The sequence below is a fragment of the Odocoileus virginianus genome, chromosome 2 (genome assembly GCF_023699985.2).
Source record: "Odocoileus virginianus isolate 20LAN1187 ecotype Illinois chromosome 2, Ovbor_1.2, whole genome shotgun sequence".
Taxonomy (NCBI): Eukaryota; Metazoa; Chordata; class Mammalia; order Artiodactyla; family Cervidae; genus Odocoileus; species Odocoileus virginianus.
This window is the reverse complement of record NC_069675.1, coordinates 28,505,833-28,533,401: the sequence shown is the minus strand read 5'-3', so window position 1 is coordinate 28,533,401 and position 27,569 is coordinate 28,505,833. Positions and strand designations below refer to the sequence as shown.

Here is a 27,569-nt window from a genome sequence, read left to right as displayed (position 1 = left end):
ATGATACACAGCTGGCTGAATCTGTGGAGGCACAACTGTGGATATGGAGGGACTGTAAAGTCTTCTGTGGATTTTTAACTGCACGGGGGCGGGGGGAGGGGGCGGAGTCACTGTCCCTAACCCCCACGTTGTTCAATGGTCACCTGTAGTCTTTTCACTTTGTGACATCTTTTAATGAAAATCATTTCCCAATTTCAATATAGCTAAGTGTGTCATGTCAAACTTAATGGAACATATTTGACTTAAGAAATCCTTTCCAAAGCAATTTCATATTTCCCAAATAGTCATAAAAATATTTCCCCATATCATTTCCCATAGAACTACAACATAAAAAACTTGGTTGTGTTTCTATATACATTTAGGTAGAAAATTCACTGAAGTTAATTTTTATATAGGATATGGAATAGAGGTATGATTTCATTTTGTTCCTATATGAATACCCTATCATCCTATCACCATTTATTAAAAAGGCTGTCCTTCCGGTGTTCAGCAGGACCAGCAATTAAACTCTTATTAACCTCTCCCTTAAATCGGGGTTCAATCCGAAAGATTTTGTTAAAATCCAGGTTTCTAAGTCTCATCACAGACCGGAGGTGGGAGAATGCCAGATGGGATGGAGGATCACACCAGGACTCTGGATTCATAAGTTCCTTAGCTGAGGTGCAAGCAGCCAATCTGGCTCCTGCCAACAGATGGACACTGCGGAAACACTGGAAATGAGTTTCATGAGTTCCTTCCAGCCTTAAGATCCCTTGCTTTTTTACAAGTCTCTAGCCTACTTGTTTCTTACCATTCAGGAATATGGAAAAATGTGTAAAAGTCTTATTACAAAGAAATACAACACATATCAAATTCTATAAACTAATACATGATTTTATTTATAATATTCAACATATTGCCTACTATTGCCTATGTCCATTTACGTATTCCTCAGTTACAGCTTTCATTTTTCAAAATAAAGATTTTTGAAAATATACTCAGGGAGAGCAAAGTATACTAAATATTTTACTAATTTGATACCCCATGGGCATCAATTGCCAACAGCATGGAAAAGGGGTTAATATAAAACAATACAAAAGCATTACAAACAATAGCTTATCAATATTATCTTCATTCCATTCGTGGAATTTACTCACGCAGTTACCTTTATTCGGGAAATGATTTCATTTACAAAACTATTATTCTTTGCGATCACCTCAGCTTTTAGCTGTTTTAACTTTCTTGTGATGCTTTCTTCTGACATTTCAGTAAAGGGCACTTGCTTTACCTTGGATAGAAACTCTTGAATAATTTTTTCACCTTGCTGAAAAAACATGTGAACATTTCATTAGTCTTTTAAAAATGACTTTTCTAAAAGTCACATTAAATAGTCATGACTTGTTTCATTACAATTTCAGTCTAAACATACCACCCAATATTTAAACAACATTCTTGAAAATGCACACCATTTAGAATTTATAGCAAAGCCCTCAGTTGACTGTATTTCTTCATGGCAAGTCATTAAAAGGATATTTATAACTATATTTTCAGCTGCTAATGACAAAGGGACTGAATATTTTAGTAGTTTCCAAATCCCTCAGGTTTTGTAATTGATACATAACTTAGCCTTCTGGGGAAAAAAGAACTCAAGGTTTACAAATACTGTGAGGCATAAACAGTCACTGAAAATTTAGTAATCATACACACACACACACGGGATGTTTCTTTGTTTATTTTACTGTCTAGTTATTGCCATTCTAAAGAACATGATTATTACTTGCTCTGTGAACCACGGGCAAATTCCTTAACACATACTCCTCATCCATAAAATAGGGACAATAATATTATGAACACAGGGCTGCTATGAGAATTAGAGTTAGTATATGCACAGTGCTAAGAATAGTGCCTGGCAAAAGGTATAATGTTTATCACTACGTATGAAACGGAACTAAAGTCTGCTTCTTACCAGGGAGCCAGTTGGCCATATATACCTTAAAGGTGAAAGGTAGATAATCCAAATGAAAAGATAAAGAACTATATCTCTGTTAAATAAAAAGTGCCTTTCCCCCCAATCAAGTAAAATCTAGATCGAGTAATATTGTGTTATATGTCTCCATTAGCTTAAGAGTTTTTTAAAAATTCATTGTAAGTAACGTTATCAAAAGTCTATGATTTCTGTTCTAACTGGAACCAATTACATAAAGGAGTCTACCTAATCCTGGATCGTGGATAGCTGTGGGGCTGATACTAAGACCATTTCCCATCCAGGATGGCAATCTTCCCTAGGTAAAACTATTAACAAGTTATAACACAGTTCTCCTGCTTGTACAGACACAACAGATATAAACCTTACCTTTTAAGTTCAAAAACCATACACATACACACACCATATGCATCATCTGTTATTGTAACATCCATCCAAATAAGAACAAAAATTTCACTGGGTAAAAGCTAACAATGTGACAAGAAGTTGTCACAACGCATTATCACAGTACATGCTGCCAGAAATAAAGATTCTTTTATTTTTGTTATTATAGAAAACCATTAAAAATAATCCTTTAATTTTTAAAAAATACACTGGGCAAATAAACGCTTATACCTTTCTGTGGGAACATCTCAATTTCACCCACCATTCAGAAGGTCCAACCTAAGATCCACTTCTCCCACAAGAACTGAAAAGCCTGCCCACAGAGAGCTTTCCTGAGTAAATACCTGTCGCATTCTCTATGACATGTTCACTATTACTACATCCCCAACTAGTTTCTAAACAACTGGAGGGCAGGAACTGTGTTTATTTATTATCTTAACTAGTAAGCATTTGAGTAAATATGATCTATTTGTTTATAGGTAATCAAAGATGTGTGTGGACTTCTGTAACTCCTCTGAATTACTTATTTTAAACCTACACTAATATTCCTATCCTCCTACTTTTGAAATCTGGAACTAGAAATGATATTTTTGACTGTGCTGATATGTGTAGTGGTGAAACCAAAATGATACAGGTGGATTCTTTGACATGCAAAGAAATGCAAGTAGAAACCAATAATGAATGATCAGTAATTAAATAGAATCATACAGGGGAAAAAATAACTACAAGAACAATCTGACAAACCTCTCTTTCCAGATAGCACCTCTTTGCTGCTGGTTCCAGTCCATCACATTCCTGTGGTTTCCCAATATTCTGAAACTCCTCCAACTCCAGGGCTTTCTGTTTAGCACACTCTATCACATGCCTGGGGAAATTAGCAAGCTCAGCAACATGAATCCCAAAACTTTGATCACAGACACCTACAAGAAATTTGGGGAGTAGGAAGAGAGGGCAATTTATGTAAATGGAATTTATTTTTCTCACTCTGTCAACCAGGAAACTTAAACTTGCATTATTTCAAATGTATTAGCCAAATGTTTTGGCGTTACTTAAAGGAATTTTATTTAAGCCTCCAATGAAAAGTGATTATGACTTGGCATACAGCACTATATTTTATCCTTGACAAATGGGAGTAGGAAAAATTACAAAAACAGAGAAAAGGCTTGATAGATAATCCTCAAAGGTCTAGACAAATAACTGAAACTGAAGAAAAATTAATCAACACAATATCTCTGAGGTTTTCTTATTTCAAAAGGGAGGAACTAAAGTACTATAAAAAAAAAAGAGAGATAAATATAAAGTGTCTCTAATTAGGAGCAACATTTAATCCAAAATATACTTCATATGACAATGAAATTTTTTACCGAAAAGTAGACTAGTAAGTTTACAGACTAGGCATGTTATCTTCACCCCTGTGGGCAGAAAATAACTGACTTAAGAGATTCCTTCCAAATGTTTAATATCAATGATGCTCACAGGGTTATCATGGAACTCCCATTTTTGCCTCAACTGTAAATTTTCTTTTGGCCTAGTAGACATCCCAAGCATTCTGGAGCTGGATAGTTTACACAACTTAAAGAAACAAAAATAAAATAGAAGCAAGAGTTTGATAAACATCCACAGTGAAGGACAAACCTGTTCCTATCTTCACCTGATCTTTTTCAATATTTTGAACCCATTTCTTCATCACACAAAAAGACTTTTTAAAACCCAAACCTCAACTTCATGCTATATGCCAGGTCTAACCAAGAATATCTATATTCTCTATCAACAATAATGATGCAAATAGTAACTCAAAAGGATTCTTACAAACATAAGCAACAAAGAATTAAAAATAGTACCTCATTTATGTGCAACCAACAGAAAACAGAAAAAACACATTCATGGAAAATCAAAAAGCCATCTGAAAAAGCTATTCTGATATCTAATGAAATGTTAAAGCAATAAAAACTTTTATAGTACGTTCATCTCATCAAGGTCAGTCATCTGATTAGCTGCCAGACCCACTAACGACACTTTTCTGAAAGGTTGAAATACCAACAAATAAGTCGAAACTACCAACAATTTCAAGACCTCTGGAAACCCCAACTTTAAGCCGCTTATATAGAAAGGAGTAGGAAATGTCAACCCACTCCAGCATTCTTGCCTGGGAAACCCCTTGGAGAGAGGAGCCTGGTGGGCTACAGGCCATGGGGTTGCAAAAGTTGGACACAACTTAGTGATTAAACCACTACCACAGCTATTATGACAAGAAAACATGGTGACCTGAGAAGTAGTACAAAATCCCTGATGATGTTCAAGAATGTAGATCATGCTTTTGGTGACTGCTTTAGAATGAATGGTTCTATTATGAGATATAGAAATGTAAATAATGTACCCATGTCCTTGTCCCTACACTGTAAAGAGGTAAACGTGTTCTGTAAAAAACATTGATAATTCATCCTACTGTAGAATAAAGCAATTACTAATGATTCCAAGGGTAGGAACACTGAATTTACAGTACACCAGTGGAATGTGCTCACCTTTCTTCACCTGATAAAGCATAGTTAAAGTCTCTTCAGTAGTTAGTGCTGTGACATGTAGATTATTAACAGTTGGTATCTGATTGGCCAAGGCTGTAAGTTCATGAAAATGGGTTGCAAACATGCAAAAAGCACCGATCTTTGTTGCAATGTACTCTGATATAGCCCACGCTAATCCAAATCCATCATAGGTAGAGGTTCCTCTTCCCAATTCATCTATGATTATTAAGGAATCTTTGGTTGCAGACCTGAAACATATAATTACATGAAAATTTCCTATGACATAGCATGTGGTAATGCAAGAAAAAAAATTAAGGCAATACAATGAAAAAAGTGTGCCACTAACATTAACAAATTATAAAAGGAAACAAATAGTGAATAAGTGTTTTTTAAATTACCAATCCCACTAGTTCTAATCTAAGAATTTCCAGATAAAGCACTTTTTAACAATCAAATCAGTCAAGATTTAAAAAAATAACGCCCAAAGAATATGGAACAAGGGTGTGGTGATACTCACATACACGGCTGATGGTCACATAAATCTGTGTGCCTGCTACAGCCCTGCCAACACCATGTATTAGCATTTTCTTTTCTCTTTAACCAAATTACTTTCTCTTTAACCAATTACTATACTGAATGTCTGTACTGCTTTTGTAATTCCCCACAAAGAATAATCAATACATAATTTATTAAGGATCTACTATATGCAGAGTATTTCAGAAGACTCCAAGAAACAGACGGCATAGCCTCCCTGTCTTCAAAGAAGCTCCTAAAAATAAAATAAAGACAAGAGATTTCATAACCTCTAAAATAAAAAGCTAATAAATTACAGGCATATCAAAGAGTCTGAAGAAACACTTGTGACCTTAGGCACATGAGACAAAGAAAGTCATCAAAGAAGTAGAATTTCTGTTAAGGGCATGTAAAGATTAGAAAAGGACTTGGTAAACAGCGAGGAAGGACCTGTCCAGGCAGTGTGAACAATGTAAGCAAAAGCATAGCAGTGGGGAGACTTATAAGGTGAACAACTACTAGAAACCTAAAGAAGACAACTTTAAAAATCAAAGACAGGCCTTCCTGGGCGGTCCAGTGGTTAAGACTGTGCTTCCACTTCAGGAGGCATAGGTTCAATCCTGGGCTGGGGAACAAAGATCCTGCATGCCACATGGTACAGCCAAAAAGTAAAAAATAATAAAAGAAGCTTTCCACAACTATCTCCCTTTTAAGATAATATAAAGTGGGACTTCCCCAGTTGCCCAGCGGTAAGGAATCCACTTTGCATACAGGGGATGCAGGTTTGATTCCTCATCTGGGAAGATTCCTCACAGTGCAGGGCAACTAAGACCCAACACAGAAAAATAAATAGTTAAAAAAAAAAAAGACAATATAAAGTGCATAAAGCTCACAGGAAAACTATTAAACTAAATAAAAGACGGTAGATGTTTCAAAGGACAGAGACATCCATATCTACTTTCAAGAGCCTGGGAATTGTACTCACCTGAGGATAGAAGCAGTTTCTAACATTTCAGCCATAAACGTGGAGACTCCTTTCAACTGACTGTCGCCAGCCCCTACGCGGGCCAAGATGCAGTCTACAATGGACACTTCTGCCCACTCACACGGCACGAAACACCCAATCTGGGCCATGAGAACTACCACCCCAGTCTGGCGAATATATGTTGATTTCCCTCCCATATTGGGACCTATAAAACAAATTACATCACAACAAGCAAGATTATTAACTTATTTTTGCTAATAATAATTGACTATTAGTCCTAGGTTGCACATTGATGACTCTCTTGTGATATAACACACGAAAAGCAGACCACAGGCTGCCCAAAGGCATGAACAAAGTCCCCACCTTACACTAGTCCCTGAAACAATGCCATTTTCTGTTCAGACAAACCTATGCTGTGCCCTTCTTCGAAAGGACCCATGAAAAATATATCTTATCTATAATCTGGCTATGGTCTAGGAAGACCATATAGACACTGCCCCACAGCTCACAAAGCTGCCTGCAGGATAACTTTATGACATTCAGGAAAGCAGTACTGGCCTAATTGATTAATTAACTAAACACTATTAATTCATTAATAATGGATCTATTAGAAAATGAATCAGTGTGATCAAATCCTTCAAATCGAGTAAATTCCACACTAAAACCCAAGGACAGGACCCACTTTTGGAAAATGTGAAATTTACCAGTTAATGGGTTAGACCATAGGTCCCCAACCTCCGGAAACTAATGCCTGGTGATCTGAGGTGGAGCTGGTGTAACAACAGAAATAAAGTGCACCATAAATGTATTGGTCTTGAATCACCCCAAACCATCTCTTCCCCCACCCTGGTCCGTAGAAAAATCGTCTTCCATGAAACTGGTCCCTGGTGCCAAAAAGGCTGGAGATGATGGGTTAAGTTATATGAACAACTCAAAAATCCAATTAGGGGAATAAAATATAATCATTGACTGTTTCCCAAACATATTTACCCAAAGACTCCTACCACCCCCACACCCTAACACTTGTTTTCTAGAATCTGGTTAAGATCTCTCAAAATTTAGTCCGAGACATGCTGCATTGGTCTACATAGAAGTCCACTTTTTTTTAGTTTCACATGAATATAGTATTGTGTCTTTAAAAGAACTGCTATCCTAAGCTGAAGTCATTTCAGCAGCTAATTCTGCTTGACCTTCAATGACCTCACTACTGAAAGGTCTGGCCCAAAGGTGCACTTTGAGGATGAAGAAATGTTTATTTTTAAATGCACTGAACCCCTGGAACAGCAGTTTCATTCTTGTTCATTCATATATTCACTCACTCACATATTATTAATATATTACTAACTAGTAAGAAAAAACATTGTTTTTCTACCATCAAAGACTAGGATTTTCTACATCAACCTAAAATAAACATCTGTTCCAACATAAACAAGGGGAAAACACTATTCCCCAAAAGCCCATAAACAAGGTTTTTTACCAGTAATGATGTGGAACATCTGTTTATCTTTTTCAAAGTGAACATCATTAGGAATAAATGCGACTTCATCTTGAACTTCAACACAAGCATGTCTGGATGCTTTCAGTGTAATTCTCCCTCGACCTTTTTCCAAAATGACTGGCCGTACATATGGAACAGGTGCTGCATTGGACACATGAGCAAAGCTGACAACAGCATCCAGCTGAGCTAACACATCGTTGAGAGTCTGCATCGGTTCTACATAGCCTATGTGGAAGATGGAATAAGAAAAAATACAGATAAGCAGGTTTAAGAATAAGTTCAACCTGACTCCACTTGTGAATTCAAAGTCCATTTCCTAATATATATGCTTCTAAAAAATTAACAGAGGTTTTTCCTATAACTAAACATGAAAGGAACGCTTAAAATTCAGCAAGAGGTTAAAACGTCTTGTCACGTTTTTCTCCCTACTATCAACAGATTTCAAATATCCCTTACCAAAATCCATTAAAATATAAAAGCACATGGCTGCTTATATAAAGAAATGAGGCAGAGGTTTAAAAAAAATAAGAAAAAGTTTTCATGGAAGCACTTTCATGATATATTGCAAGTAAGAAAAGCAGGGTGAGGCACACTTCTAAATTTTAAGAGTCTGAAACCAGGATGGGATTTCACAATTGCCTAAGAAACCTGCAAACACCAGGTAATAAGATACAATGTGACTGTCAAGATTGTTACTTGAGGTTTTTTCCTGCCTTGCAATTAAATTTTAGCATAAACTTAGATCAATAATTGTTACCTAAAACACTTTCAACAAGATTCCACTCTGCTATAGCAGTAAAACTAAAAGTTATTACATACATTAAACAGTCCCTCACACATGCTAGGCAAAGCATGATTAGCCAATAAAAACGGTCCAAATTTTTAGAACAGATTCTAAAATTTTAATAGGTTGGAGGTGTTGGTATAACAGGCACCTGGGTCATGTGGAACTATCACATGGATATCAATGTGTCCAGAGCCTTAAGAGACATTCAAGAGAACACCATCTCATTTTAGAAAAATACAACATTATGAGCTTAATCAAATGGCAGGAAATCTGATTCATCTTTGATTCCCTTATCCCCCATAAAAGTGAGAAAATAAAAATTCATGTATAAATGGCCAAATACAAATAATTCTTAATGTTTCACTTTAAAATTTATTCCTGTTTTATCTAACATATAAAACAGGGGGGAAGGGGAGAGTTCTCATTTACCCTACCATACAGCAATAGGAACTTTTGAGAATTACTTAAATATTAGTGGAGTACTTATATAATTCTCACAAAATTTCTAACATACTAACATGAATAGGTTTATAATAAAAGAAAACAAGCCTCTCAATCAAGAGTCAGCATCTGGTATCTCACATCAACTGGTTCTTACAGCATCACCTTTTCTGGTTTAAGAGTAAGATAGAAAATTAGAAAAATGATCTATTATATTTATTTATTTTTATAAATTTATTTTTATTTATTTATTTGGCTGTGCCAAGTCTTGGTTGTGGCATGTGAACTCTTAGTTGCAGCATGTGGAATCTAGTTCCCTGACCAGGGATCAAACCCAGGCCCCCCGCATTGGGAGCACAGAGTTCCAGCCACTGGACCACCAGGGAAGTCCCTATTATATTTTTAATAAAGATAGTTTACAATGAATATATTAGACCAAGAAGAAATTTCATTTCAATTCAAGGTGACTCCAAATACAAAACCTTCTTTTCAAATGTTAAAATCTAACAGCTTTAACCTACTACGTGCTTAACAAATATTAGTTAATATTATTTTGGGGGAAGACTTCCAGTTTGAATTTATGCAGTGTATTTTTAGGGTCCTTACAAGTGTCATCTAGGAAGGAACATAATTCAACTACAAGAACATAACCATGCTACATGATCTGATTAACACCAAACAAAAATGTAACCTTTACAGATCTCATTCATCTCAACACAAATATAAGGCATAATAAAACCCTTTAAAAGTACTATGCTTCTTTCTGATTCACTGTAAAAATTTATAATAGTAAAACAATTTACAAAATTATACATGCTTATACTTTTTAAATGACCTATTACTCCTAAACAACTCAGTACCCATATCCTGAGAACAAGTAGGAGGACATCCTCCTACTTAATCATAATACATACCCAACAAGTATGACACCAATACCTTATTATCTTATATTAAACTTTGCCAACTTGTCCCAATGGTGTCCTTATAGCTAGTCCCCAGGTCCAACCCCTAGTCCCAGATTCAATCAAGGATCATCTTCATGTCTTTGACTGTCCTGTCACTTTGAGTCTCCTTTAATCTGGAACACAATCTGCCAATTCCTTCTTTGCTTCCATGAAACTGACATGCTTTTTGTTTGTTATGTTTTGGCCAAGCTACATGGCACATGAGATTTTAGTTCCCTGATCAGGGATAGAACCTTTGCCTCCTGGCACTGGAAGCATGGAGCCTTAACCACTGGGGAAGTCCTGACACCGACATTTTTAAAGAGTGCAGGCCTGAAAAAGTTTGTCCCACGATCTAAATTTATCCAACATTTTTCTTCTTGTTGCTATTCAGATTAAATTTTTTTTTTGGTCAGGAACACTACAGGCCTATCTTGGAGATATTGCAGGTTCAGTTCCAGACCACTGCAATAAAAGGATTGTTACAATAAAGCGAGTCACACAAATGCTTTGGTTTCACAGTGCATATAGAAGTTATATTTACACTATACATTGCTAAAGAATGCTAACCATCATCTGACAAGGAAGAGTTGCCACACACCTTCAATTTGTAAGACAAGACAAAATAAGACAATACCTGTGAATACAACGGGGTATGCCTGTGCACAAGTGATATCATATCTTTTCTTCGACATCACATCAGGAAGCACATACATATAAAGTCATTTGTCATTGGTGATGCCAACCTCGATCAGTTGGCTAAGGTAATTCTTCGATGTGTTTTTTTAAGGCACAATAAAGGTTATGCTCAATACACACACACGATGACAGGCAAAGGCTTCCAGCTTAACACATCGCTACCTACCCTCTGCTATATACATTCATTCCATGCTAAGGGCAATATCATAGAGCCAAGTCAGGCTGTCCTTTCAATTATATGACAATCATCTTGGGAGCTCCCTGGCAGTCCAGTGGATGGGATTCAGCACTTCTAACTGTTGTGGCCTTGGTTCAATCCCTGTTCAGGGAATTAAGATGCCGCAAGCCACAAAACATGGCCGGGAAAAAAAAAAAAAGACAATCATTTCTAACAGGTGTCCTCAAGAACAGACTCTGAAAATCTATGAAATGGCACACAGAACTCAAAAAAGCTTGCAGTCTATGTAATTTCTATTTGCTTTTCAGTGATATATATTTCTATAACCTACAACATGAGCCCCTAGATCTAAGGTATTAGTGCCTTACAGTCCCTAGTGCTTCTTTTCCTTGTTATAACTACGAGTTTTGTGCTTTTTTTGCCTGTCTTTGTTTTACAGAATATTACAGAATATTCCCATTCCTTAGCCTGCACTAGTTCATCTTTCTAAGTACGAGAGCAACTTCCAGTTAATGATCCTAATGCAACACAGCATGCATTCCTTCAGAGGAAGCTTAACACAATAGTCACAGTGTGCAGCAGCCTTAAAAAATAGCAACAACAAAAACCCACTCTTCAAACAGCCCAATATTATTTCTGTTACCAAAATCCAGGTCATTTTCTGAACATCTAATGTATCGGTTCTATTAAATTTACCTGAAGAAATATTGACAATTTCTTTAACAATGGCATTCTGGGCTTCCTCATATTCAGTTTTATTTTTGGTATACTCTTCATTGAGAGAAGTCAGTTTACTGCAAATCAAGATAATGGTATTATTAGAAATATTAAAACATCCACTGGAGGTACTGTGCACTACCTCTGAAATATATCCAGAATATTATCCTATAAAGCATCAAAACAATAATTAAAATGGAAACATCAGTAGAAAATGGGCAACTCATTAGGGGTGGATGTGACCGGAATTCAGTGTGTTAACATTTATGTCATTTGGAATGGCCCACTGGCACAATTCTTGCTATAAAAATTATTCCCTTGAGTAAAATTCTGATCTGTAATCTTTTCTCAAATATTTAAATAGAGTAATTCTCCATCCCTATTAGGATAGAGGCCATCTTCCCCTTAAAATACACACACAAGCTACACTATTTACAACACCCAAGATATGGAAGTAAATCAACTGCTCATCAACATATGAATGGATAAAGATGTGGTATGTGTGTGTATCACTCAGCCATTAAAAATAATGAACCACCTGCAGAAATGTGAATGGATCTCAAGAATATTAGGCTTAGAGAAATAAGTCAGAGAAAGACAAATACTGTATAATATCACTTACATGTGGAACCTAAAATATAAAACGAATGTATACAGCAAAACAGAAACAGATTCACAGATAGAGAAAATAAATTGATTACAGTGGTGAGAGGGAAGAGGGGAGGGACAAATTAGGGGTGTAGGATTAAGAAATAGAAATTACTATTTTAATAGATAAGGAACAAGGATATATTGTTCAACACAGGGAATTAGAGTTATTACCTCATAATAACTTGTAATGGAGTACAGAACTATAAAAATATTGAGTCACCTGTACTGCTGAAACTAATATAATATTGCAAATCAACTATAGCCCAATTAAAAAACAACACACACACACTCCACACAGTTTCTCTCATTACTGTAGGAAACTGTCTTTTCATATTGAAAGTTGTCAAACTAGGAAAATGTCTTGAAAACAATCTTACTGAGTGGTTTAAAGAGGAAATAAAAATTTCAGGTTGAAACAAAAAATGAAGAAAAATGAGAATAGAGAAAAAATATTCACTGGTATTAAGTGAAAGGAAGGAAGGAAATTAAGTTAAAAACAAAAAAACAAGGTGAGGGGCTCACAGCAGATTCAAGAAAAAGGCGAAGTTCTTATAAGGAGGAGGAAACGAGTCAATCAAGGCAGTAACTGTGAGCATGATGAATCAGCCAACGGCAAAACACACATATATAGCTCAAGAACAGTACAGAAGCACTGTAAGACCCCTGTGAGACAGGCAAGTGGGAAGAATTAAAGTTAAAAAGGGAGAAGCGCAGACACTGTAAGAGTGAATGCTGTGTGAAGGGAAGAGCTGCCGGAGAGAAAAGGGGTGGGCAGGGATCAGACTGCATAGGCTAAAGTACAGATTTTAGATTTTTCCTGATGACAGACATCAGAGGTTTCTAAGAAGGACAACTGTATGATCACAAAGTCAGACCCATGGCAGCATTCAATCTGCAGACACAAATCAATGAACAGATAAACAAATGAACTTCTCACAGCTTCTGGAACCACCGCTGCCATTCAGTTCAACTTCTGGTATTTATATTTTGGTTTGGGTAAGACAGAATTTCTTCAAATCACTCACTGGTCAGTTATAACATATATACATTTCTTGAATCAGGGATACAGTGTGATCAACAAATAGCAACTAATAAATCTAGCAACAGAAGATCTAGGTCTGAGTATCTACGGTTGCTAGTTGTCTGGTCCTGGGGAACTGGAGTTTCAGTTTCTCCATCTAAAGGTGAGAACTATAACCTATCCTATTTATTTCAGAGAGTTGTTATGAGAAACAAACTAAACAGACACACTGCTTTTCATTACTAGGTTGTTTGAACACCTAGAATAATGTCTGCATATAAGAGACACCCCAAAACACTAAATAAATGGGTAAAAGAGGGGCATATATACAAAAGCTAACTGGAAATAGTAAGAATACCCAAGAAGGGCGGGAGTGAGGCTGGCCATAAATTCTAAAATAATACAGAAGAGAAAGGATAATGACCTTGCTTTCCCAGTTACTTTATTTTTAAATAATTATTTTTCACTTGTAAGTAATTTGCCTCAGGAGCTTCCTAACATCAGCAAGAGAAAACGCATAAAAAACTACTAAGATTTTTTCCAACATTAACATGATTTAAAAAAACAAAACAAAACTTATAGTCTAATGAATGGCCTCATTAAAGTTGGTAGCATCTCCCTAAACTAAATGACACATCAATTGATAATACCAGAATGACAAAGTTTTCTTAGAAAAAATAAACATGTGAAAATAACTAACAGAGATACGAAGGGAACTAACTCTAACAGATATGGAAACACACAAAAAATGTAATATAATCTATTTCACATTGATAAAAGGATAAGAGAGATACATGAAAGAATAATCTCATATTTTATGCCTTGTATCAATAAATAAAATAAAACTTCCTTATCATGCAACATTCACATTTCATCAAAGAATAGTTTATGGAACTAGTAAAGATTTCATTTAACATAGGCTTACAAACCTGTTTGTAAATTTAACACCATTCTTCTGGATATCTACAGTACTGAAATTTTTATTATTACGAAGGACTTTTTCTTCCTTGCACGTTACTCGGAAATAATAGCCAAACTGTGTGCTGGAATCCAGTTTAATCTGTTTGCCAGGATCTAAGCCTTCATGATCAGGAAAAAAAGAAAGAGTATGTCATAGATATGTACAGCCATTTTAAATATAAATGTTTAAAATACTTAAATCTAAATAGTGAAAAATATACTTTTATCATTTACATGACAGCATACTGGAAATTATTAATGCTATCTGACTGGGAAAGATGCAAATCCTATTTCACTCAAAAAACTACATGAATTAAGGATATCTGTAAAATATTTAAACCCCCCTTTTAATGTTAGCCTGTGATGTGGAGCCCGTTCTGGGTAAACCCATCCAAGGATGCAGGGCACCAGCGGTGGGTAGCTCAGTGTTTCAGATGCTGTGGGCACGTGGGTAGGTAAGGTATGGTGGTTACCCTTGAGGAGTTCTGCTGAAGGTTCTTTAGTTAACCAAAGCCTTTCCCTGGAACTAATGTAGAGTATAATTAAAGAAAACAAATACACTTTCCAAAGAAAAATGTGAGACTCTGAGATTGACAACGAAGCTCTAGAAAAACACTAGGCCACCTACTAAGTATAGGGAGCATCACAAAAAAGGCAATGATCAATCAGCTAGACTATGCACCTAAGATTTTTTAATTTTTACACATGTCCTCTCCTCATTCATTCATCAATGTGATCTTTAGACCCCAAACCAGAAGAGAGAGATAGTATCTTAAAACTTAAATAAACTTATTTGCTGAAGCATGACTATGGAGTACTAGAAACAGCCAACAACTAAAGACAGGGAGGAGACATAAAGAGACCAGGACAGATCTATACAATGAGGACGGTAAATTTCAATATCGTCCAAGTCAAAGATTAAATCTAGGATCAAGTTCATATATGAACTCTCCATGGAAACTGTTTTTTAAAAATTTTATATATGCTGGTATGGGCACATACAGGGGGCTTCCCAGCTGGCGCAGTGGTCAAGAATCTGCCTGCCAATGCAGGAGACTCAAGAGATGCAGGTTTGATCCCTGGGTCAGGAAGATTCTCTGGAGAAAGAAATGGCAACCCCCTCCATTATTTCTGCCTGGAAAATCCCATGGACTGAGGAGCCTGGTGGACTATAGTCCATGGGGTCGCAAAGAGTCAGACATGACTGAGCACACATGGGCATATACTGCAGTGATACTGCTCTGAGGGGTCTTCTAATATGCTAAGATTTACTCATTTAACATAAAAGTCAAAGATGCTCATTACAAAGAGGTTTATACATTCAGAGCAAGACAGAACAAAACAGTGTGAGACTAATTAGGGAATAAGCTAGGGAACTTAAAACAATTAATTTTTAAAGTTGATATTAATGAAGTGCTTGGGAACCCCAAAGCCAAATCAGTGAACTATTCCTAATAGAATAAGGCTTACAGAGGGAGTGTCATTTAAAACAGGCCTTACTTAAAAGATGTTGCAAGGGCAATATGGATGGGGTGATTCATTTGGCAGGAATATGGGGTCACCCTGGGATTAGAGACATTGGTTAAGAGATGAATCTGAAGGGGAGGCCAGGCCCCAGATGTAAAGAATCCTGTATGTAAACATTATGTGACTGTAATTTTAGTCAGTAGAAAACGGGGCTTGCACTTTAAATAAGGAAGTGGCATGATCAACTGTGTCTTCTAGCTCCAGTGTGGATACTATGTAGACAAAAGAATTATTCAAACTTTCAAGGACCCATTCTTACCTAGATCTCTGGCTGCACTTACTAATGTTGACTGCATCTTCTTTTCTAAGTCATCCATTATTTCTCTTAATTCACTCAAGTTAGGATCAAATGAAGGTTTTACAAGGAACTCATGGTTTTCCACCTATAAACAGAACAAAGATAGCCAAATTCTATCAGTGATGGATAAAGATGGAAGTGATGAAATTCTTTGCTTATTTAAAATTCACTAATGTTTTGAGTTAAATGATTCACTATACGTTATTTAGTCACAACTGTAAAGGAGTTTTTATTGATTAACAGATGTAAAGAGTTCTATTTATTAGGAGCTGAGACCTCTAGATACACAATTATTCATATGAAACAGCCTAGTGTTAATGATGCTTTTACCACTAACAAAATGATTCACTATGCATTATTCAGTCACAACTGTAAAGGAGTTTTTATTGATTAACAGATGTAAAGAGTTCTATTTATTAGGAGCTGAGACCTCTAGATACACAAAGAATTATTCATATGAAACAGCCTAGTGCTAATGATGCTTTTACCACTAACAGTATACATTATTTTTATTTATATTTTTCCCTAAACAATGTTTAAAGACTGTAACAGAATGATTTTTGCCCAAACCAAGGATCTATCTTAGGAATTTTGGAAAGTTAGCTCTTGAAATCCTTTTTTGAAACAAAACAAAATGACTAAAACTTGAACAGACAAAATTATGAAAGACTATTTTTTTTAAAAAAGAATGAAGTCTATCCACACATATAATAAGAACTATTAAAAAGACCTAATTTCATATAAAAATGAGTCAATTTTCTAAAATGAGGAAATTGTTAAAAAATCAGTATGTGAGATTGATATAAATTCTTAATTACTATCCATTTAATCAGAAAACAGAAAACTAGCAAAGAGAATAAAACATTTATCAAATAACTTTCTCAATTTAAACCAACAAAAGATTTTATTATATACTAAAATTTTAAATTTCAAACAAAACTAACTTTTTTAAAGGCAAAAGATTTGTAAAAACAGCTTTGCAAAACATAAAAATGTAAAGGTTGACATTTTCTTTTATAAAAAGGCACTCGTTTGCATGTATGAGAAAAACATCAAGTCATTAACTGGGCAAGTATAAAATATACAACTCACAGATGAGAAAATAAGTAGTAAACTAAAGTCATAGAAAAATGCTAAAGCTCCATAAAAATAAAAGGCATGAATATTTAAGCACCCTTAAGATATTATTCTACAGCTTTTTTTTTTTTTTCTAAAGAAAAAGAAACCTACTTCCAAATACTAATGAGGCTACAGTGAAATTAGTATACTCATTCGTTTCTGGTGAGAATCTAAATTGCTATAACCTTAAAAAAACAAAAAAAGCAATATGCGACAAGACTCAGAGATATCTGTTATACTCTGACATAACAATTCTACTCCTGGAAATTCAATCTAAGGAAATAATGCAACAGAAGCAAACAACACATGGATGAATAAGATCTCTACAAATTTATCTGTTATAAGGCCTGGAAATAATAGAACTCACAATATTTGCACAATGGTACATCAATAGAATATTATACAGATATTTAAATAGACAATGGAGATGATACAGAAACAAGGACCAAGACTTATGATAACTCCAAGGGAAAAATTAATGCTACAATGGTGGATTGACAGTGTTACAGAACTGCCTTCTTCCAACAAAACTTAAGAGAAGTGATGATGAGCCAGGCTAAATTCCTATCCTCATTCCCACCTTTCAGAAATCCACTGGTGAGTCAACAAAACCCTGAGAAAGCTCACTTAATAATCCCAATCTGGAGAGAAGACCCAAATGAAGCGAGGGAAAGTAATGACTGAGCTCTAACTTACTAAACAGTCTTAGGCCACACCCCAGATGGAGTGCCCTTTGGTAATGTTGTACTCCTCCCAAACAACAGATAAGAAAATATACCACTGAACTAAGTGTTCCAACTTAGGACTGAAGTATTCCAACAAACATGACACAATGACTTCTATGAGTTGTTTTCATATCATCAGCCACTGAGTACAGAAACACACACAGCTATTACCCTAGACTGCACAACAGGAAATATTAACAGAACAAAATAAACCCAGGCTTAGAACTCCAAAATGGTATAATAAAACCAAGAAAAAAGATTTTAAAAAAAAAGAAAGGAAAATCAGATCCTAGCAGTATCACTAAAGTAAAAATAAATACAAATAATACACAAATAAATATACAAATAAAAAAACTGGCTTAAAACTCAACATTCATAAAATGAAGATCACAGCATCTGGTCCCATCACTTCATGGCAAGCAGAAGTGGGGGGGAAGTGGAAACAGTGGCAGATTTTATTTTCTTGGGCTCCAAAATCACTATAGATGGTGATGGCAGCCATGATATTAAAAGACGTTTGCTCCTTGGAAGAAAAGCTATGACAAACCTAGACAGCATACTAAAAAGCAGAGACAACGCTTTGCTGACAAAGGTCCATAGAGTCAAAGCTATGGTTTCTCCAGTAGTCATGTATGGAAGTGAGAGTTGGACTATAAAGAAGGCTGAGTGCCAAAGAATTGATGCTTTTGAATTGTGGTGCTGGAGAAGATTCTTGAGAGTCCCTTGGAAAGCAAGATCAAACCAGTCAGTCCTAAAGGAAATGAACCCTGAATATTCATTGGAAGGACTGATGCTGAAGCTGAAGTTCCAGTACTTTGACCAGTTCCTGATTCGAGGAGCTGACTCAGTGGAAAGACCCTGATACTGGGAAAGATTGAGAGCAAGAGGAGAAGGGGGCAAGAGAGAATTAGATAGCTGGATGGCACCACTGACCCAATGGACCTGAGTCTGAACAAACTCTGGGAGATAGTGATGGACAGGGTAGCCTGGCGTGCTGCAGTCCATGGAGTTGTAAAGAGTTGGGCATGATTTAGGGACTTAACAAATAAATATAATACAACAGCAAAGAGATACTATTGAAACGAATTACCTGTACTGCCACAGAGGAAAAGACTTGATATAATCAGAGACAATTCACAAGACAGAGATTAAAGTAATTAGAGAGGAGAAAAAAAAAATAAGGAAAATATTAGAAATCTTCAAAAACAAAAGCAAAAACTCCACTATCCTAGAAATACTAGATAAAATATTACAAGCATTTTTTCCAAATACGTTTATAGTTAGGAAAAAACTAGATACCTGAGCTCCTACAAAGTGGAGCCAGTCCCCAGCATAAAGCAGGACACAGGGCCATTTTAAAAACTTACCTCATGAGAAATGGTAACCATTGGAGAAACCTGCCTCCAGCAGCTTGGGCCCCGAGAAAGGGAAAGTGGGGACAGAATCTCTTCTCTGACAATGTGAGACCAAAAGCCTGCCTTTACTACATGCAGAGTAGGTGAAGTGAAGTCGCTCAGTCATGTCTGACTCTTTGCGACCCCATGGACTGTAGCCTACCAGGCTCCTCCGTCATGGATTTGCCAGGCAGTAGGTAACTACTAATAGTAAGAACCTACTGTATACAGCACAGGGAACTCTACCCAATGCTCTGTGATGACCTACATGGGAAAAGAATCTGACAAAGAGTGGATACTTGTATGAAGTGAAAGTTGCTCAGTGGGGTCTGACTCTCTGCGACCCCATGGACTGTATAGTCCATGGAATTCTCCAGGCCAGAATACTGGAGTGGGTAGCCTTTCCCTTCTCCAGGGGATCTTCCCAACCCAGGAATCGAACTGGGTCTCCTGCATTGCAGGAGGATCCTTTACCAGCTAAGCCACAAGGAAAGCCCAAGAATACTGGAGTGGGTAGCCTATCCCTTTCTCCAGGGATATCTCCTGACCTAGGAATCGAACCAGGGTCTCCTGCATTCCAGGCGGTTTCTTTACCAGCTGAGCCACAAGGGAAGCCCAGATATATGTATATGTAGAACTAATTCACTTTGCGGCAGAGCAGAAACTAACACAACACTGCAAATCAACTATGCTCCAATTCAAACTAATTTAAATAAGCAAATAGATGCCTTCATGTGGATTGCGATTTCAAATGTCTGCTACTTATCTTAGCAATTCGAAAGGCTGCTGTGCTGGTTGTGGCCATTTCTATGATCCCCTCCTTCTACAGTGATAGAACTGACAACTTTTCATAAGACATGTTAACTACTAGGAACAAACACTACATTTTCCAGCTTCCCTTGCAGCTGGTGTGAGCGCATAATTAAATTCTGACCAAAAGACCGAGCAGAAATGATGTGTACCATTTCCAGAATGTGACCTCCTCTTCCCTCTTTTTCCTCTGCCATCGGCTGGAATAAAGATAAGGAAGTAAGCAATCCTGGATCTTGAAGGAGAAGTAAAGGAGAAGACAGGCTACAGAGATAGTGAGCCTGCCCTGCCAACCCTGTGTTGCAATGCCCACACAGTCATGATAGAAAATTAAACCCCTATCCTATTAAAGCCATTGTTATTTATTTGAGGTTTCTTTTTTAGCAGCTAAGTCTTTGCCAGCAGCCTAATCTTTGCCCAAACAAATGTAGAAAGCTCCAGACTGAGAAATTAACTTAAAAGTGTTCCTGGGCTAATTACATTTGTAGGGTATAAAACAAAAGCAAATTTTATCTGAGGGGTATATGATTTGCCTGTATAACTTGCACAGGAGGAACCCAGATAAATGAGTATTATCGAGACATAGATAACAGACAAGGAAACAAGACACCATGAGTAAGAGACTCAAAACAATAACAACAAACGACAGCAGAAAGAAGATAAGGAGCAGATTTAAACCCAAGAAATTTTAAAGATGGAATATTAAATATATTTAAAACATTTAAAGAATGAGAATAGAACATGTGAGCAAAGAACAAGATATTACTTAAAAAAAGAGTAGACAGACTTAGAAGCGAACCAAACAACTTTTATAAATGAAAAACATGATTATTTTTTTTAAATGGACTGTTAAACTACACATCAGAGTTGACAAATTAGACTGTCTGAAGTAATCACAAAGCAAGCAGCACAGACACATGCAGAAAAAGAATATAAGAGGCCAACACATTTCTAGTCATAGCATTAGAAAAAGAGAATGAAGAAATACAGTATTCGAGGAGATAATGACTAATAACTTTTCAGAACTGATAAAAGACAAGAATTTTCGGATTAAGAAAATGCAGCAAATCCAAACAGGAAAAAAGAAAGAAACCCACTTCTGGACACAGAGTAGTAAAAGGAGCCAACGTCTGGAAACAAGATGGGCAAACACCACAGTGGTGCAAAAAGCCAACGGACAGTGCAACACGATTTCACAGGAGCTGAAGAAAAGCAGCTGTCGTGTGAGACTGCACACTCAGCTAAAATATGCCTCAAGAGCAACCTCACCCTGTACTTCACCCTTGCTCTTGCACTATTCTGCTGTTTACCCATCTTGTTTCCAGATACTGGCTCCTTTTACTACACTGTGTCCAAAACTGGGTTCCAACAAACAAAATCTGACTAACAGCCCCCCAGCCAATAAAGGAACGCCTAAAGAATATCAAGGAAGAAGGAATGAACAGCAACAAAAATGATAAGCATACAGGTAAATCTAAACCTAACACTGACTATAAAGAGTGGAAATCTAAGGGGCATAAAAATAGAAATAAAGTATCAGCCAATAATGAAGAAATGTAATCTAAGGTATTCTAAGATCCTGATATTTGAGGGGAGATGTAAGAAGATGCTGACAGGTTTTTCACTTTGATGAGCTATGTATACACACTAAAAAAAAAAAGTTTGTGAATAACTTCAAACCAGTGCATGTTTGATAGAATGGAGGAGGAGCATGAGAGGAAACAAATGGGAATTTTTAAAATCCAATCAATATAAAAGAAAGAAAGAGTGGGTAAGGTGAACCAGGAAGAATAGGAATCACAAAATAACTTGGTAGAAATAAATCCAAACTGCTCCTTAAAAAAAAAGAGATTATCAAATTAAACTGAAATAAATAAAATGCATCTATAAGTTTTACCTAAACCAAAAGAACTCACAAAGGATTGAAAAAGATATAGTATGCAAAAAACAAAAAATAAGGACTGGCATTGCTTTATTATCAGACAAGATATATCTAAGGCAAAAAACATTACATAATAAGAGGATTACTATTATCAAAGTGTCCCTAAAGATTCAATTCACTGCAGAAAAAAATAACAGCTCTGTGCCTTGAAAACATAAGAAGCAAAATTTCTTCACATTTCTCTCAGTAACTCAGCAGATTAAAAGTTAGCCAGTATCCAGACAATGTGAACAAAACAACTAAAGTTTTATTTAATGGACATATAGAAAACTCTGCAACCAAAATTAGGGAGCACTTATAATCCACGAATACATGGGGAATTTTATGAAATTGACACATACCAAGCTTATGAACTTTAAAACTATTTCTAAACAAATGACAAATCAAAGAACAAGTGATGATGGAAATAAAGGACTCAAAACTGAGTAAGAAATTATACCTCTCAAAACATATGGAATGCATTCAGCTAAAACAACACATAGAAAAGTATAATCTTAATTGCTTACTAAAAAACGCTGGAAAAATAGAGGCTGAAAGACATCAAAAGTAGATGAAATATATATGTAAGACTGGAAATTAATGAAAAACAAAACAACCCAAAGGTACAAGGAGGATTTAAAAGTCAAAAGTTGATCCTCTAAAATAAACAGGCTATGCAAAGGATGGAATATCAGAGGCACAAATTATATTAAAAATAAACAGGAACTCTACCTGCAAATACAGCAGTGCTTTTAAAAACAATAAGCAATCACTATGAACAACTTTTGGCAATTGAAAAACTCAGAAACATATATCTCCTAGAAAAAGGGTTTAATATTCATAATATAAATACAATTCATAACTCAAGGAGCTTCCCTGGTGGCTCAGATGGTAAAGAGTCTGCCTGCAGTGCAGGAGACCCGAGTTCAAGCCCTGGGTGGGGAATATCCCGAGAAGGAAATGGCAACCCACTCCAGTATTCTTCCCTGGAAAATCCCATGGACGGAGGAGCCTGGCAGGCTATAGCCCACAGGGTCGCAAAGAGTTGGACACAACTGAGCGAACATGTTCCATCCATAATTCAACAACAGAAAGACAAATAACCCAATTTAAAAATGAGCAAAAAATCTGAATAGACATTTCTCCAAAGATACAAAATGGTCAACAAATATCTGAAAAGATGTTTACCTTCAGATACTAGGGAAATGCAAATCAAAACCATGATGAAATATAACTTCATACTAACTAGGATGGCTATTACAACAATGAAGAAAAAGCAAAAAACCCACAAGTATTAGAATGTGCAGAAACTGGAATCCTCATATATTGCCGGTGGGAATTTTAAGTGGTAAAGCGACCAGGGAGAACAGTGGCACTGATTCCTCAAAAAGCTAAACATAAAATTACCACATGACTCAGCAATTTCACTCCTAGCTATATATCTAAAAGAACAGAACAAATAGTCGTACATGACTATTCAAAGGCGTACTAGTCACACTAGCCAAAAAGTAGAACAACCCACATGTCCATCCACAAGTGACTAGATAAATGAAACACGGTATACCCATCCATTGGTCTGTTATTGATCACAAAAGAAGCCAATCACAAAAGGCTACATATCGTATGATTCAATGTATAAATGTCTAGAACTGGCAAGACAGTAGAGATGAAAAGTAGGTTACTGGTTGCCAGCAACTGAGGAAACTGAGAGAGAGAGTAGCTGCTAATGGGTATGGGTTTTCTTTTGGTAGTAGTGGAAATATTCTAGAACTAAGTGGTAGTGACTGTACAACAATGAAAATGTACTAAATACCAATGAATAATATGCCTTTAAAATTTTTATGTGAATTACCCTCCAAAAATGTAATCATTGGAAAGAAAAAAAAAGGGAAAAATATAATATTCATGGATAGAAAGACTCAACGTTGTAATGATGTTGATTCTCTCCTAAGTTAATCATTAAATGCAATTTCAGTCAAAATATTGGCAAGACAATATTATTTATAAAGTTTAGAAATAACCAATAGTACCTATTATAGTAATGAAATACATGAAAATTATAACAATAAACACCAGTTCCAGGATAGCAGGTAATTCTGTGGAGGGATGTATGAAACAGGACTTTGTCATGAGCATACTACTATTATGACAAGTATTTCCTAATTAAATGTTAAGATTTTTGAACACCTCAACAAGAAGGAAAGTGGATGGAAAAATTTAACAGGAGAAAGGATGTGGACAGAAAGAGGGGGAAGGAAGGACAGGGGTTGGAAGAGAAAAGAAAGGAAACAGGGGTTGAGGCAGCGGGGATGGTGAAATCAGGGAAGTTAAGGGGTGAAGAAAAAAGAACAGGAATGAGGAATTTTTCAGACATCTAGGCAGGAAGAGCAGATCACCTGAAATGTGGGCATGGACAGGTGGGTGGGGAGGAGGGGGCAGTTGTAAATCAAAGTAGTAACAGACATTTCATTAGTACTGAATGTCAGAAGATACAGTGATGCACCCTGGAAGTTTTAAGAAAGTATTAATAAGAAAGATCTGTTTGAGAATAAAGCTATAAGACAGATATGTTTATCAAGCATGGAGTAATTCAAGGCCTATAATAATATTCATCAACCTTTTAAAAAACAAAACAAAACAAAATACCTGAAAAACAAATCTGGCCAAATAAAAGTCGAATTAAGCATTTAAAACCCAGGAATGAAGAAGCCATGGTAAAAGAACATGATGAGCACCGAATTCATTTACAAATAAAAAGGAACGTTAAACAGCCTGGAAATTGGAATTAAGGCTACAGACATATGCATATTCTAGACCTGGCCAGTGCAAAAACAGAACTATTTTTGTATGAAGGGAGTTCTGTAGAAGCACATATGAGTGAGTGGTTAATTGCTCAACTTTCAGGGCAGGTAATTAATACTCCAAAACTGAAACATGTTTGTCAAAGAAACTTTAATCTTTTCATATTTTTCTAATTTAAGTTTATTTAACCTATGTTTTAGATTATTTTCCCTCTCTTATGGTGAAAAATCATTCATCTGAAGTTAAACAATTCCCTCCAGTAATTTTTTTTTTTGTTACACTGAAAACCATTAGGTTAGACCCTTTTAAAATTAAAAGTTACATCTACAGTATGAGTTTCCTGCTCTAATTTATCTATGCATCTGCCTGCACATAACCATAAAAAGACCATTAGCTATGTCTCAATGGGGGCACTACTAGGATATTGAATAGGACAGTACTTTATTGTAAGGGACTAAAATACAAACTTTCAACGTCTGTTCTCTAAACCTTCAATCCTCGCCTTCTCCCACAGAGTCTAAAAGTCTGTTCTGTACATCTGTCAAGGGTGAAACAGATCACCAGCCCAGGTTGGATGCATGAGACAAGTGCTCAGGGCTGGTGCACTGGGAAGACCCAGAGGGATGGGGATGGAGAGGGAGGCAGGAGGGGGGATCGGGATGGGGAACACATGTAAATCCATGGCTGATTCATGTCAATATATGGCAAAAACCACTACAATACTGTAAAGTAATTAGCCTCCAACTAATAAAAATAAATGGAAAAAATAAATAAACCTTCAATCCTGCTCATGCTTGAGAACAAACTAATTTTAGTAACAGTCATTTCTGGGTGCTCGATATGGGGGATATTTCTAACTTCCATCTCTCTACCTTTCTGCATTGTGTGAATGCTTTATATAGGTATCAGTTTTACAAAACCAGTGTTTTATTTTTATTTTTTGGCCATGAGGCATTAGGGATATTAGTTCCCTGACCAGGAATCAAACCTGCGCCCCCAGCATTGGAAACAGGGAGTCTTAACCACTGGACAAAGAGGGACATACCTTAGTCCTATGTTTTTTAAAGTACAACTATAAGAAAAAATGCCAATAGGTTCTGACAGTTAATTCTAGGTGGGAGAATAATACTTCCCTTTTTTGTATTTCTTTTTCATTTCCAAGTATAAAAACTTTAAAGTATATGCATATAAATGCAGTATTTTTATAACTTCTATATATTCTACAATGATATAGCTGTATCAGGATTATTCAACTGTGGCTTATTAAAGATGATTTCAATTTTTCATCCCAGTATTTTCAATAAAAATTTATCTAAAGTCATTACTTTTTCAACAGTAGATGAAATATCAGTAAGGAGTGTATGTGAAAACTAAGATTCAAAGATAAAATGGTCCAAATACATATAGAAAGGTTTAAAAATTTCATACATCCCACTCAATCATATATTGTTTACTTTTTGTGAAAAATCATTCTTATTTCTGAACCCTGCTTTATAGTAGTTTTGCTCTACATTTACTTCAAAAACAGGAAATCATTTCATAAAATTTATGGAAAGCAGCCACAAAAACAACTGATGCATTTATATGAAAAGCTAAGCCTAGGGAAAGATAAAAAGTAACCCAACCATTCACATAAATGACTGCTCCCCTCATCACATGAATTTCTAAGTGCACAGCTAGAAAATGTGAAATCATACATAAAACGACTGATATTCTCTTGAGGTTTTTCTCAAAGTGGTTCTGAGTCATGTAATTGAAATGCCTAAACTCATCACAAATATCCACAATGACAGTGAAGGGTTGAAATCACCTTATAACCCAAGCTATTTAAAAGTTTGTAACTGAGAATAAAGAAGATATTATACTAAGTCACCTCCCTAGAGACTCTAGACAGGCTTTAACTAGGAATCTGATTTATTTAAAAGACAATATCATACTATAAAACATGAAAGTCAACAGATACAGGGCAGAATCCTAGGAGACACTCCTGGTGGTCTTACAACAGTAACTCCGCTTCTTCCCTCCTCCCAGCAGTGCCCTTACTTTGTGTGTCTCCAGCTAGAGAAATAATGTACCCCTGGTTACCTTAGGCCCATCATCACATTCTGTTTCTCTGGCCACACTCACTGCTTAAACAGTCCCATCAAGGCAAACTGTAGGACTCTCTCTTGGAATATGGCATGAACTTCTACTGGTAGGTAGCTAACTTAGAGCCAAAAGAGAAACCAGCCTTAGGTTAAAATTTAAATCATAAAAAAATAGAAAAGATCAAGAAATGAGGTTCTTTGGATGGGCTCACAGAGCTTCTGAATAAAAGCAACTCTATGAGCCAAGGTGTACTGAGTTTAGATTACCCGCAAAAAAAAATAGGAGTCCTAATTGATACTAAGTTTAACCTCAAATTATTTACTCAGAAAAAAAAAAAAAGGAAATCCACAACTCACATCTTACTGGCAAAGAACTTAATGTTGAAAGGGTTCACAATATGTCACTGTGGCATAAAAATTATACTGAGACAAAAGTACGAGAGTAGACTTTGTTGCTGAGCCCCGTTATTTCTGTAACAGCAGACCACCCCCAAAGAACTCAATTGTTGTTAAGTCCTCTCTTAGAGAGAGAGTTTCACAGCCAGGAAAGTCAAAACTATCATATCTTCCATCTGTTCTCCAAAGCGCTCACTCATCTTCCCTAAAAGCCATTTGTTTTCCAG

At 36.1% G+C, this 27,569-nt stretch overlaps 1 protein-coding gene across 1 annotated transcript in view; it reads right to left on the bottom strand.

Annotated features, from left to right (window-relative positions):
* Positions 1–852: 852 nt before the first annotated feature.
* MSH2 (mutS homolog 2) overlaps positions 853–27,569 on the bottom strand; it is a 76,638-nt gene continuing 49,921 nt past the window's right edge. The window contains exons 9-16 of the mRNA XM_070477967.1: positions 16,050–16,173; positions 14,233–14,383; positions 11,611–11,708; positions 7,845–8,090; positions 6,368–6,572; positions 4,870–5,117; positions 3,092–3,267; positions 853–1,303 (exon numbers count right to left, since the gene is read on the bottom strand). Of these exons, the coding sequence (XP_070334068.1) occupies positions 1,133–1,303; positions 3,092–3,267; positions 4,870–5,117; positions 6,368–6,572; positions 7,845–8,090; positions 11,611–11,708; positions 14,233–14,383; positions 16,050–16,173 (1,419 nt within the window). The 3' untranslated portion in view covers positions 853–1,132. The remainder of the gene's footprint in view (positions 1,304–3,091; positions 3,268–4,869; positions 5,118–6,367; positions 6,573–7,844; positions 8,091–11,610; positions 11,709–14,232; positions 14,384–16,049; positions 16,174–27,569) is intronic.